Consider the following 14,715-nt stretch of genomic DNA (forward strand, 5'->3'; position numbering starts at 1 on the left):
CAGTTATCTCGCTCTGTAGAATTTGTGTGGCGAAATTAAAGAATCCGAGATTTAATGATAGTTTGGGAGAAACTATGGTAACCTTTATAAGACAAAATAAGTTCATTTAGTCCTGTAAATTTCCATGTATTTTTAATGTTTGTTTTGAAGATTAAGTAAATAATCAACTTTATAAGGGTTTAATTCTTTTTTCATAGGCAATATATATATATACACACACACACACACACACAGGGTGAGTCACAGGAAACGCATGGCCATCATTTGTCAGACATAACTTTTTGCTTTTAAATATTCCATAATGGGATAGTTTAGTAAATAAAATTTTTTGAATATTCAGTTTTTTTTCCTTAAAAACATCTATTTCCTGTGACTCCCGTGTGTGTGTGTATTTTTGCCTACATAACCCCTGAAGTTAAACAACGATGAGGCTGGCCAGAACCAGATGGGTGACCATTTTGGGAATGCTAAGTGCTGTATATGTTGGAGACATCTCCTGCATTTAGTATCATGCTTGGTCGTCTTGCCATTAGGACCAAGTGTTTCTGGACGAAAAAGTGTAGTAGATGCAATAAACTAAGTCAAGCACAACAAAAAGGAAAAGGGGGAGATAACAACTGTTTGTAAATATGAACAACTGTGTGTAGGCCTTATGGTTTACCATAGGTGAGGCAATATTACATAACAACAAATTGCTGAAACAAATTATCGTATTTTTAGCAAAATGTGCAGTTAGTTATTCATTTTTTAATGAATTCTTCAAAACAATTTCTATTTAATGGTATATTTGTCGCACTAAAAAAATTAATTTATTTTTCAAAGATTTAAAAGTAGTGTTTTCCGTGAAAATATTTTTTTTTGCTGATCTGAAAGATAATTATTAACATATTCAATGAATTTCACACTTCCAAACACAAAAGATGAAAAATTAAACATTCAAAATTCGGATTTTCAACCTTAAAATCTGATATGTGCAGTTTTTTTTTTTTTTTTTTTTTTATAACTACAATCCTAACCCTCTCCACAATACAATATAGTTTGCTCAGTTTTGGCTGATTATTGTAAGCATATTTGTAACCACAAATAAAGGGGGGGGGGTTGTAGGCAAAAAAAAAAAAAAAAGTACACCATTATAAAGTTCATTCTTAACTTAATAATCAGTGAAAATTTCATATTGATTGGATAATTACTTGATTTTTAGTAGATTTTTAAATACTCTGCCGAAATTACTTCCTCTCTCTTTCCGTTTTGGCCGTGCCTAATTGAATGTTAATGGGGTGGGTGGAGATAAGCTAGGAGTTATGCGTATCCCTTATTAAGTAATGAGAATCTCTTATTAAAGTAAAACCATCCTTATGATTCTCTCTCTCTCTCTCTCTCTCTCTCTCTCTCTATATATATATATATATATATATATATATATATATATATATATATATATATATATATATAGTAATACCTCTGGTTTTAAACATTTCTGTGATTGAATAACTCTGTGTTCATACCAATAGTTGGAGATTTTCTTGCCTCAGTAATCGAACAAAATTTCGAAGTTGAAACCATTGGCTTCGTTTCGAATGTAAACAAGCAATGCTGTTCCTCAATTGAACGTTGTGATTTATGCTGGTCGGATCAGATCGACAGTTTGATGCATGATATTTTTTAAGTGTGGTGTAACGACTCCCTTCCCAGCCCCATCTAGACAACATCACCATGTGAGTCTGAACTTTGCAATGAAATTTATTTTTAGAACTCTGCCATAAAAACTCATTCGACTGTCTAGACAGTGACCAAGTTATTTTTAGCATACCAGTACAGCAACAGATCCCTACAATTCGATTAGTCGACTCCTTTTAGCATTGTATGACAGAGGACCACGAGGTGTCCAAAAATCAAGGGGAAAAAATCAGTAGCGACCAGAGCTTGATGCAACATGAACAAAGCAGACTTACCCTGGAACAACGCGCGTTAATTGCACAAAAATTATTTTAAAAGATTACAATTTGCCTTCTGTTTTGATGGAAGCGGATTCTTCTTTCATGCAGTAACCTTCCTATTCCTCTCTGCCTCTTTATCTATTCAATTGCAGCATTAGGTGATCATTGAAAGGTAAGAAATAAAGACGGTTGAATTGGAATTTCATTTTATTCTCTTAGTGCAGGTGTACTGTTTAGTATTGTAATCATCTTTATATGTTTGTTAGTCTGCAATTGTATTAAATCATCAGTTTGCAGATAAATAGGGACTTTTAAACCCTGAAACCAATTCTACTTTAGTTAATTTAAAGGGGAAATATCATTTCGGTCGTCTAACATATTGGTGTTCAAACAAATGTTTGGAACGAATTATGGTAGAATACGGAGATACTATTGTGTGTGTGTGTATATTTATTAAGTGGAGCCACAGAATAATTAAAAACACTTTGTCAACTCAGTTTATGTATGAATAAATCTTTTTTTTTTCTTTTTTTTTCTTTTTCTTTTTTTTGTGAAAGAGGAATATTTTTTTCACAATTCTAATCATTTTTTGTCCAGTCTTGTTCTTTTCTTAATCACAAAACCAACTACAGCATCACTGTTTGAAGTGATAATCAGTATTTTCTAAGTATTCAGGTGGCTTAGCTATGTACAGCGTGGCATCTTTTGCATCAACTCAATAACACAAGACCAAGGAACATCTTGCCTCTATGTAGTGACTTGACTGCCTGTAACATGACTGGCATCAACCCTTTGGATCAGGCTGCATAGAGAACAAGTGTGAGACGTTATCTAGTGATGACCAGAACACTCACACAACCTTAAATACCAAAATTGGATGATTATGATAATTTATAAAAATATATTTACAAATCATAACTTTGTTAAATAAGCTCCTTGTTTTTGTGTCTCTTGACCATGGTACTCCGATTGAGAAAGTTGCAGTAATTTCTGCAATTTTTTTTGTTTGCCACTAGCATCTTTTGTTACAACAATGTTCACTCTTGTAAGGTTGAACCAGTTTCTTTTGTGTGCACCACATCTCAAACAATGGTGACCCCGAACAAAATCTCACAAAATGGTTTACCAGTCGTGATTCCATCATCAAAGGCGTCAAACCCTCCCTAATGGTTGTTTCTCACATTTTCAGCAGCTCACCAATATTTTTGTGCTGCCTAGACAGTGAAATAGGGAGGATTACATTGCAAATTAAGTCCCTCCCCTCTCTGGCAACTAGTATGTCCAAACCATCTAATACATCACGGCAACAAGATGGACAACAGACTTTAGGATTTAGGCATTGGAATGTTTAACTTGATTCTGTAGATGCAGATCTTGAAAAAATTTTTAGAAAGCTTTCTTGTTTAAAATGAAGCAAAATTAATGCAAATAAATTGCATATACTAAGTCCATACTAAAGTCCAAGATTTATAAAAATTTAAAAAAAACCTGTAAATTTGCCTCTTATATTAAACTAGCAGGGCTACCCAGTGTTGCCCAGGCTATTTAAAAAAGAAAATTAAGTTACGTTTGACTGCACTTGCTAAATGATTTTTGTTTTAATCAGTTTGAAAAATGTCCTGATGTTGGCTCACTGCTACGAATTCGAAATAGAGGCATGTGAGCAAGAAAAAGTTTAAGCAGTTACGATTTAAAAAAAAAAAAAAAAAAAAAAAGTGATTTATGCAAGTGATGGTCATGCATTTAATAGTTAATCTGGTTTTTAACTCATCTCATCTAAATAAACAGCTGATAAAAAAAAAAATCCCTTTTAATTTTTTTGCTTTGAGCCAAGTAAATAATACTAAGTACAAAACAAAAAAATATATAAAAGAATCTTTTAGCCTTGTTTAAGCTTACCGAAATAAACATTTTCAAAAGTGTTAAAAACAAAATAATGAAATGTTCACCGTAAGGTGAACACAAATGCAAAACCAAATATTTCTCAATGTTCCAACCCGTTGGACCACAGTAACGGTCATACCATGACATTGCAAATTTATGTAGTCCACATCCGAGAGGTGAAGTGGTTCGCGCATGCGTAGATACTGGAATCATTTAGAAAGAGACGATTTTATGTTACACCTTATCAAATTCTGTGATTATTAAAATAGAAAAAAATGAATATTTTGTTCTAAATTTCACAGATTATGCGTCGGTACTTGTTCTTTAAGACAGTACCAGAATCATTCTTACCCACTTCATATTTTGAAAGTTTTAGTAAGACCTACACACACACACACATACATTAACACTAATAGACATCTCTCCTTTATATAGTAGAAGATAATAAATAAAAGTTAAAAATATCCAATCTATAAAGGTCATAAAAAATTATAATTAAAATAAAATTTGCACTATGAATACATGAATTACGATTAAAATATAAAAAAAATTCATGAAATGTAAGCAGCCAAAATGTGATATATGTCATCCCTGGTATTGTGTCATTGGTTGTAACAGTGATTGCCATCAATGATTTTTCGTATATTGGTCAACAAGATCAGATTCAACTCCTGTGTTTGTCTAGTAGTGAAGTATGTCTCAGAACTTTAGAGAAACACTAAGTGGACGAGATAATTTACATGTAGAAATTGAAAAGAAAAAAAAAATACACCTGAAATTCAAGTTTACTCGATTCAAAGAAACATAACAAAGCTCTTGTATTTCTGATAAAAATATATTCTTTTATTTACAAGAAGGTAATGTGTGGTTTTGGATGTTCAATGCAAATCTTCAATTAACTCAAGTTGAAACTTTTCTTTGGCAGTGGAACATAAGTCGATATATTTATTCATATTATTTCAATTACGCTTAATGATACTTTACCTTTAAAGTGAACTGTGAGATTTGTAATCAATGCTAGTTGATTATTTAGTGTCTAAGAGTTGTCCTGGATAAAAATTGTATACCAGCATGGCCAGATGTAACCCTCAGCTTAAAGGTTGCTGACTTCTATTCTAGAGGATTATGATCAATTTTGTGGAGCAAAGCATATTTTATCTAGTTCTCCTGCTGATTCCCAATTTGGTATTAATTTTTCTGGTACTCCTTTCCAGAATTATGAGCAGAAGTATACAATTATAGACATAAGCAATTAGAAATTATATGTAATGTATATTTTTGTATATCATATCTGTTGAGAAGAGTCATAAAACTTAGAATCTGAATTCTTTAAAATGTTTTTTTTTTTTTTTTTTTTTAATGCAGACTTGAACAAATATTTTCTACCAACTTGTGATTTACTTAAATATTTTGCTGACAAAATTGCATTGAAATATTAGTTCTTGTCAGATCACCAAAGCTAAGCAACACAGATTGAGTTAACATAACTACATCCTACCTAACTGTATGATTTGATACTAACTAGACTAGCGTCCTAATGGTGGAAGTTGTAGGGGGAGGGGGTAAGTTTTGTTTGCTTTTAGCACCACAAAAAAACCTGACATAAAGGCAGATCCTCTGAGACTTCATTCTTGAAAAAGAATTTTTTTTTTTTTTAATAATTATTTATAAAATATTTTCTTTTTAGTAATTCCAGCCAATACACGGGCCTGTCCTGAAATTTCTGTTTAAAAATTTCACCACCTCCTTGTTCTGTAAGTTAGACCCTGCCTAAATTTTTTTTTTTTTTTAATTACTCCAAATAAGACATTTTGGCATTGAACCTTAAACAAGTGTTATGATAGGGATCAGATTTATAGAGGCAATTTGCAGCAAGATGTTTGTTTACATTACATTTGGTTTTCTGCACATTAGTGCTGTAGGAGAAATGAGAAGGGGATTCCAAAGGTAAGTCGTTAGAGGAAAGAAGCTATCAGAATAAAAATATCTTCCAGCATCTAAAGACTTATATAGTGAAAAATTGAGATATCTAAAATTTCATTCCAACCATATTTTATCCATGACTTCAGTTTTTTTGTGTGAAATTGATGTTTTGAACTTGAGATTATTTTCATTCGAAATGTTGATATCTTCCATCTTTTAATAATTCTTTTCTCTTTCTAAACTTCAGGAAATCACATTCTTTCTGATGAAGACCTTGTTGAGTTTTTTAAGGATGAAGTTTCTAAGGCAACTGAGGGAAAACCTACAAAGGTATAATAAAACATTTTCATTTTATTTTTCGATTTCTGCATCTTTGTGTAGCAATAGTGATTTGGGTATTAAAAAAATGGTAAAAACGGTATTTTACGCCTTGGGTTAGATTAGGCAGAAAAGTAAAAAATTCCATCGCAAATTCAGATCGGAATTAAAGCTACATGTCAACATACTTCGTCACAGACAGGAAATCGCTAATGACCCATAGTGGATGAGTTCATAAAATTTTTCTCTTTCTGAACCGTGAAAAAGAATAGTCATATTCGGGGCAGTTGTCTTAGAACTTTTTATATACTCCCTGGATTATAATATCTCCAATTTACGAAAGGAGACAGTGTCTATCTTTTATTTGAGCGACTTTTATTTTATAAAATTCATGCTATCACATGGTCCCGCATGTTTGGCTTTTTAGTAGAAATGAAGTGAAACTAATTGAAATAAAGTCAGTTGGCTTTCCTGCCAGGGACGTCCAAAAGCAATGAGCTTTGATCAATGCAGGGGGAAAACCTGTCATATCAGATAATTGCTATTCATTTGGATACTCCCCTTTTTATGGAGAGCTGGTTTTCCCCCAGCATCTTGGGGAAACAAAATAAAAAAAACTGGCTCGCAGCCAAAGTTAAGTGCGGTATTTCATTCTCCTGGGATGTAATGTTTGACCTTTTTTTTTTTTTTTATTACATTTTCACCCCAAACAAGGCACATTGCCACTTTGGTGTAGGGGGCTACTATCAGGGGAAACATCTACTGGGATACTATGTAGGGATTAGGGCAGCGAGATGTTGGTTCACGTTGCACTTGAACTTATGCATGTCAGTACAGTTGGGGAAGCAGTAACCTGGAATAGAATTCCAAAGTCTGGCAGTTCTGGGAAAGAAACTACTGAAGTAGAAAGATCTTTTACATCTAGGGATCTCTACAGTGTGGGGGTGGGATTTTGCAGCTTGTCGGGTCTGTCGAGGGTGTTCACGTCGTGGGGGCACAAGTGCTTGCAGTTCTTCAGAGCATTCACCATTATAATACTTGTAGAACAGGCAGAGGGATGCAACGTTTCAACGATGAGACAGAGGCTGAAGTTTAGATGCCAGTTTAGGGCCTATCAGATTTGCGACTCTCTTTTGAACCCTGTCAAGGAGCGAGAGACTAGTAGCCGATGCACCGGCCCAAATATGACAGCAATACTCCATACATGGGCGAATAGTGGCCTTATAGAAGTACAGGATACTTTCGGGTGTTAGAAGTTTTCTAGCACGGTAGAGAGCCCACCTTCCTCGCAGCGGCCCTGGCAATGCCCTCGATGTAATTGTTCCAACTCATGTTTCCTGTGAACGTTAGGCCAAGGAGCTTGAGAGACATACTCTCAGATAAAGAGTCGGTGACCATTGCTGTAGGTGGTAGAGAAGGTTTCTTGTAATTATTGAATGAAACCAGTTTTGTCTTGGCGGCATTGAACGTTACCATCCATTTTTGTCCCCATTCCACTACTGATTGGAGGTCATCCTCTAGTGTTTCTGCCATTACTTTGGATATATGTTCATTTGTTTTCCTGTCGTGCCTGCTATAGAGTGTGGTGTCATCAGCATATATACCCATCTCAGAGATAATTTTGTCGGGGAGATCATTTATGAATATCAGGAACAGCAGAGGTCCAAGGATAGATCCCTGAGGCACTCCCGCATTTATATCATTGTTTAGATGTACGACCGTCGAGGACAACCTGGATTTTTCTCTTATCTAAGAAGGATTTAATTATGTTAAGTATTCTACCAGTGATACCATAAGATCTAATCTTCCTGAGGAGACCCTCATGCCATACCCTGTCAAAAGCCTTAGATATATCTAGAGCTACCGCTCTGCCCTCTCCCGCTTTGTCCAGTGAATGGTATATGCGTTCAGAGATTACAGTGAGGATGTCTGCCGTGGAACGGGCTTGTCTAAATCCATATTGTTGGTCGGTCAGAAGTTTAGCATCTGTAAGGTGCTGGACTAGAGCATGGTTAATTAAGGTCTCAAATATTTTGGCAAAAAGTGGGAGGAGGCTAATAGGGCGATAATTTAATGGGTCAGTTCTTTCGCCAGAATTCTTGAATACTGGTACCACAGAAGCAGTTTTCCAACAGCCCGGAAAGCAAGATTCATTAAGGCATTTGTTGTAGAGTTTGGAGAGAACTGGAGCTACTTCGGCTGAGCACTTTTTTAATAGCACAGCTGCGATGAGGTCGGATCCACATGCTTTGGAAGTGTCAAGGTTTTTTATGATAGCATGCACCTGAGCAGGGGTGATTATCAGATCGTCTAGCGTGGCGTCTGTCCGCATAGGAAATTGAGGTAGGGGGTGGTTTAGAGGGTCCAGTGTGGAGTTTGAGGCAAACCGACTGGCAAGCATGTTAGCCTTCTCGGTTGCTGAGCAAAGAACCTCGTGATTGTTGGTTAGTGGGGGAATTGTTGATTGCCCATTATTTACTACACTGTTGTAGATTTTCCAGAAGTCACGAGTTCTAGTTTTTGTGCTTCGATGCGTTTTTTAGTGGTTTCCGTAAATTCCCTCTTAGCTGTCGCTATTTCTTTCTTAACGTTACTTCTAGCTTCTATGTACTTCTTTCTCATTAAATTTACGCACATGTGTGAACTCATTCACTTAACTTTTTAATCGTTAATTTCAATGATTCTCACTTCTGCTGTCCTCATAGTGTCACGGTAAGTTATCATGCTTTTTTTCACCTTCGCCTCAAGGCTTCAGGTTCGAGCCTACCTCCTACCTACGTACAAAAACTTTTTTTCTTTTTTTACACCTCCAAACACCCGGGCAACGCCAGGTACCCCCGCTAGTCTATATATATATATAAAAGGCAAAATGTGTGTGACCATTTCGTGTATGTCCCGCAAAGGCTTCTTTCGCACACGCTCCCGGGTTCGTTACGATCGCTTACAACTGTTTATATAGGTCCTATATAATAATATCTAGGATTTGGGAAAGCACGTCACGTCTAGATTTATTTACGTCGATTTTTACAAAATTATTGCCATTTTGGCTTCTCGCATGTTGATTGGGCTTTTTAGTATAAATAAAGTGAAACTAAACTCAAACGGACGTATTCTCGGCATTGCGCCGGGAAAAACATCCAGAAGCAATCAGCCTTGATCAATCTTGTATATCAGACAGTTGCTATTAAATCTGGACAGTTGGGAGCTGGGAAAGCAGCTCCCAATTGTCTAGATTTAATTGTACTTGTGCATTTAACAAACCAGACGTAACTCAGCATTTGCTCGGCTTTGTCTGGCGCATGACGTCAACAGCCGGATAAAACCGAGCGTTGGCAATAAAATAAAAACGTTACAACAAAATAACTGTACAATGAAATTGTAAAATGTAGAAACATAAAAAAAATTAAATAAGTAAAAAGCAAAAACCCACCGTTCATTTGTTTTTTTTATTATTATTGTTTGGAATTGTTTTCTGTTTTCAAAATAAATACATATAAAACAAGTTTTTTTTGTTAAATAGGAATCTTTTTTTTTTTTTGTCTGAAATGTTTTTTTTTTTTTTTTTTTAATTTTAACGTAAAAAAACATATTGTCTATGTCTTAAAAACGTAAAAGTTATTTTTTTTTTTTTTTTTTTATTTTTTTTTTGCAACTCTTTGTCAAATAAATGGGAAAAGCCTAAAAAAGGGGCAATAAAAAGCATTTGGGGGGGGGGCAGAACACGGATTATTTATTTGTACATTTTTTTTTTTCACCAGAAACAAGGACTTTCTTTTTTTTTTTTTTTTTTTTTTTTGCCAGAAACAAGGATTTCTTTTTATTAGTGGAAGGAGGGTTTCGGCGTTCCTATTTGGTACAGTGACCAAGAAACCTTCCTTTTCGGCGGGGTCATATCCACCGAAGACCCAGACCACCGGTGTCAGAGGTCTGCCGACGTTATGTTTTCTGCGGTTAAAAACGGACTCGTCGATTTCTACCGTATGGCCTGGGCCTCCAATCTGCCTGGGATTCCTAAGAAAATAGTCCCTGCATATATCACGCTGGAAAATTTTCCAATCCACAATTGTGTGGCGAGAACGTAACCCACATTCGCGATGGAGATTTTTTGTAGATGCCATCTCGAACGCCCATAAGTATATTATTTGTATTATGCATGCGATGGTTAGTCGGGATTTTGAGAAGAAGGTCCCAATCCTAATGAAGGTCCATCGATGACATGTTACACTTCTACACCTCCAACCATAACCGTCGGAAAGGCTTGTTCTCTTTGCAAGTACTCAATCCTGGCCAAAATGTAAACACCTGTTCTCTTCTGCCAACAATTTCCGTTGCTGGCAAAAGTTTAGTACAGCCTCTGGGGTCTAGAGCTGTTCCGCAAGGTTTGTAATATTCATTATTATTTCGTCAGTTATCTTTTTAAAACAATTTTTTTTTTTTTTTTTTTTTTTTTTAACTCTCTTCAAATAAGCGTTTCTTGAGTTGTGACACTCTTCCAATTGATAGCGCAATTCTCGTCTGCTTAATCGGCAACGCTCGGTTATATCCGGCTGTTGACGTCATGCGTCGGACAAAGCCGAGCAAATGCTGACTTACGTCTGGTTCGTTAAATGCACAAGTACCGCTTTCCCCTCCCCAACATCTGTTGGGAGGGGAAAAAACAGTCAAATTTGAGTAAACAAACCCAAACGCTGCGTGACTTCTATTTGACCTTCTTAATTAGGTCAAATGGAAGCAGCAGAGTTAACTTTTATTGCGCACGCCTGTTTTTATAGTTAAATAAATAAATTGAAACCTGTCTACGTTGTACGTCGCGGTGGCCCAATGATTAACGTCACAGTTTTTTTTTTTTTTTTTTTTTTTTTTTTTCATACATTAATTTCCAACTCAAGGGTACGGGTTTGAACCTCATACTCACTTACCAAAACATTTTTTTTTTTTATTTAACACCCCCCACCCCGGAGTTTTGATTTACCTCAAGTCACCCGGGTATCGCCGGGTACCCCCCGCTAGTCTATTATATAAAGGAAAGATGTCTGTGTTTGTATGTATGTCTGCTAAAAACTTTTGTCGGACAGATTCGACCAGGTTGAAACCAGTACCATCTGAAAAAGCAATGCCTTGGATGCATAATATGTGAAAATTAGAAAAAAGATTAATTCTGTGGCGGTCAACTAGACCACTTTTTGGAAGTGGGATCCTATTTTACTGCGCTGTTTTTGCAAGTCACACACATTTAATTAACTAAAACTATGTTTAAAAACCTTATTTTGCAACATCATAAGTATTGGTGGCCGTGTTGGAAACCTGTTGGTCAGTAACTTTTTTTCCCTTTCCTCTTTTATGTCTCATGTTTCAGCCTGGCTGCCACAACTTTTTTTTGGTCATACAGGCATTCGCTGATATTTTGATTGAAAGGAAAGTTGTTTTAGTTAATTTTCTTGGTGGGAATGGGTTTTAGCGCACGGGCAACAAAAAGTGCTCAATATCTGGAAAATAGCTTCTCTTCGTATCCCTTTGTTAAAATATCTGGTGGTGAGGTTGTCACATACTTTTTTTTTTTTTTTTTTTTTTTTTGTGATTAAATTTTCATGTTTTTATTTGTTTTAGTTTTTAAATTGTTGTGGGAGTATCGATGGAAGTGCTCAAAATCCTTTGTATAGTAGGTGTGTCCAAACCGAACTTCATGGCGAACCGGCAACGCCGGGTATCCATGCTAGTTAAAAAGAAGACAAAATTAAGCATTCATCACAAAATGTATAAGTTATTAACCTAAACAAGAAGAAAAAGAAGCAAACTACTGCTATGTATTATCAACACAAGATTCCAGCTGTTTGTGATGAGCTTCTGTTCGGGTAATCTATGATCAAATAATTGTTCCACTGTAACATTTGAAATTAACTTTGCTTTGTCATACTCGCTCTGCCAGTTTGCTATCGTCTTGCAAACGTTATTCAATAATCAGTGGCAATCATGTATACAAATTGATTTTTATGAACAAAGAAAGGGAGGCTGAAACTTAAAACTGATAATAAAATGTGAAAGAATTTCTTTCACTTTTTTAATAGAAATAAAATATTCTATTTTTCTTAATATTTTCGTGGCTATAATAAAATCAATCTATGGGTACACAGATGCTTTCTTTACAAATTCACTTAATGTTTTCTTTTGTTTTTGTTTTCTTTTGGGTTTTTTTAAGTAAAACTTACCATGCATTTTTTGTAAAACTGTACTTACATTTTTGCTCTTTAAGTAAAATTTAACTTGTGTTTGTTTGTTTGTTTTTTTTTTAGTTTTATTTTGATTAGTACTTTTGGTTTTTACAATAATATTTACCTTGCATATGACAACAATAGAAAACTAACTATTATTGAGAAAAATAAATTACTATTTCCCAAGGAAATGCCAGGTAGCTCTACTAGTTTAAAATAACCATTTTATTGATAACATTGTTGTATTTTATCTATTTATGGACTATTATCCTCATCTTTTATAGTTTTTTTTTTAACGTTTCGGCCAACTATTCCTCTAGCCTTCATTAGGTTGTTAACCGCAATGGGATAGGAATGCTGAATCTTCACCTGAAACTGTAACGATTCAACATCTCTATCCACTACACCACGGGCCCATGATGCAGTGGATAAACGTTGAATCTCGCACTGTCTAAAGATAGATTTCAATCCTACCCAAAACCAGACAGGATTAGTTGGCCAAAAACGTGGTGAGACGATAACTATGGAAGGCAATAATTACTGAAGATGCTGTTAAAGATTCAGCATTCCTATCTCGTCGCGGTTAACAACCTGACGAAGGCCAGGGGAATAGTTGGTCGAAACGTCGTTAAACAAGTGTAAAAGATGAGGATAATAGTCTGCAAATAACTAAATAAAATATACAAATTACTCATCTCAAAAGAATTCCAAAATATTAATGTTTTTTCATTGGTTACTCACATCCCTGTGCAAACAACATTGATTGCAACCAAAGTAAACCCAATCGAAAAACAGTGTATTTTCTTAATTTCACATTTTCTGTCGATACATATTTTTCAAATTTAATGATGCTTGTTCAAATAATTTGTTTGGATGAACCTTTTTAACAATGTCTATTTCTTTTTTCAGCTGACACCAGAAAAAGTCATCAAAGCTGTGGTTGATTATGTAAGAAAATTGTCATCAATTGACAATCTAGATGCAATTGGGGAGGATATTTTCAAGTAGGTACCAAGTCTTTGTTGCTAGAATTAATGATGCATTTGTGTGTGTGGAGGGGGTGTATGAATTCAACAATCTTTAGTAGGATCACAAAGTATGAATGAAAAAAACAAGTTGGTGTGAGGGAATTGAGCCACAGACTGTTCTAGAATTGGATGCAAAGATCAAGAATGATGTATGAGGTCACTTATAAACGTATAAACCTTTTTACAGAAGATATTCAGATTAGGTTTGGATACTATGGATGTATTATTATGGATGACAGCTTTTTATAGCTAGAAATGTTAGCCCCTGAGAGGCATATAAGGCCACACACACACACACATATATAGAAAGTCCCTTCATCTCAGGTTGATCACTGCGATTTTGCCTGCTGCTACTTTAGTATAATGCAAAGCTCTTTGTAAATAAGCAAATAGAGCACTGTGAAAGTAGCAGTCAATGCTTGTATAAAAGCATTGTAGATTATCATTACTAGCGGCACCTCTCTCCATGGACTAGTGGTTAAAGTACTGAGTACCAACTTGGTGGTTGTTGGAGTGGGTGCTATGCTGCAAAGTTCTGAAATAGTCTGTCTACAGCTGACTACGTATCCCAGGACGGATATAATTAATACCCTGAACAGAACAGTTTTGTACCACATTTTATATCCTCTTTACGTAGATTAAAATCAACATATAATGTGAGTAAACCTTTTGTTTAGAATCTTTTATTCCAATGTTGAGCAAAATCGATTACATTATTTTGATTCTAGAAAATGAAGTTCAAGGAATCTTGCTTAATTGACTATGAATCAAATCCAATGCAAATCTGAAATATTTGAATTTTCAAATAGGAAATCGTGTCCATATTATGCCCCCTAAAGACCTTTTAATATACTCCAAATAAATTGAAATTTGGGGATATTTATTCATTTTTGAAATTTCATAAACTAAAGTATCTGGATTTTCACAAAGGATTTTCACTCCCTTTTCTTATCCTCTTTGCAGAAAAGTAAATTGAACTAAACATAACCCACATTTGTATCATGTGTTTAGCAGCTGTTTCCTAAATGCGTAATGATCGGGTTAATTAGTTTAGTGAATCCTGTACATACAAATACATAAAGATGTATAGGACTGCTTTGATCCCATTTTCAAAAGTTGAACAACATTACGATCTGTAGATGTTCTACTGCTCATGACAGTTGATTAACATTTCTGAAAATGGAGTTTGTTCACACATTTCTCACTAACGAGTTACAAGCATATACACATGGCTGGCTTATGCCACTTCTATCTCCAATAACCTGTTGAAAAATTAAACCAGTTTCTAACAATATATGTACAACAAAATATATTTGTAAAACTAATTTATATTTTTTTTAAATTTTTATTCAGATATGTTTTTATAATGTTGCTTGTAAGTGTTCTATTAAAATAATTTTTTGCTTTTGGCTATTG

General features: G+C 34.9%; 1 protein-coding gene across 2 annotated transcripts in view; it reads left to right on the forward strand.

The window, feature by feature from the left end:
* LOC145252637 (constitutive coactivator of PPAR-gamma-like protein 1 homolog) overlaps nt 1-14,715 on the forward strand; it is a 93,502-nt gene that overhangs the window by 27,137 nt on the left and 51,650 nt on the right. For both annotated transcript variants that reach the window (XM_080112370.1, XM_080112371.1), the window contains exons 2-3: nt 5,992-6,074; nt 13,181-13,275. In XM_080112370.1, the coding sequence (XP_079968496.1) occupies nt 5,992-6,074; nt 13,181-13,275 (178 nt within the window). The remainder of the gene's footprint in view (nt 1-5,991; nt 6,075-13,180; nt 13,276-14,715) is intronic.

This window comes from Euprymna scolopes, chromosome 29 (assembly GCF_053919585.1).
Source record: "Euprymna scolopes isolate OS-2025 chromosome 29, ASM5391958v1, whole genome shotgun sequence".
NCBI classification, from domain to species: domain Eukaryota; kingdom Metazoa; phylum Mollusca; class Cephalopoda; order Sepiida; family Sepiolidae; genus Euprymna; species Euprymna scolopes.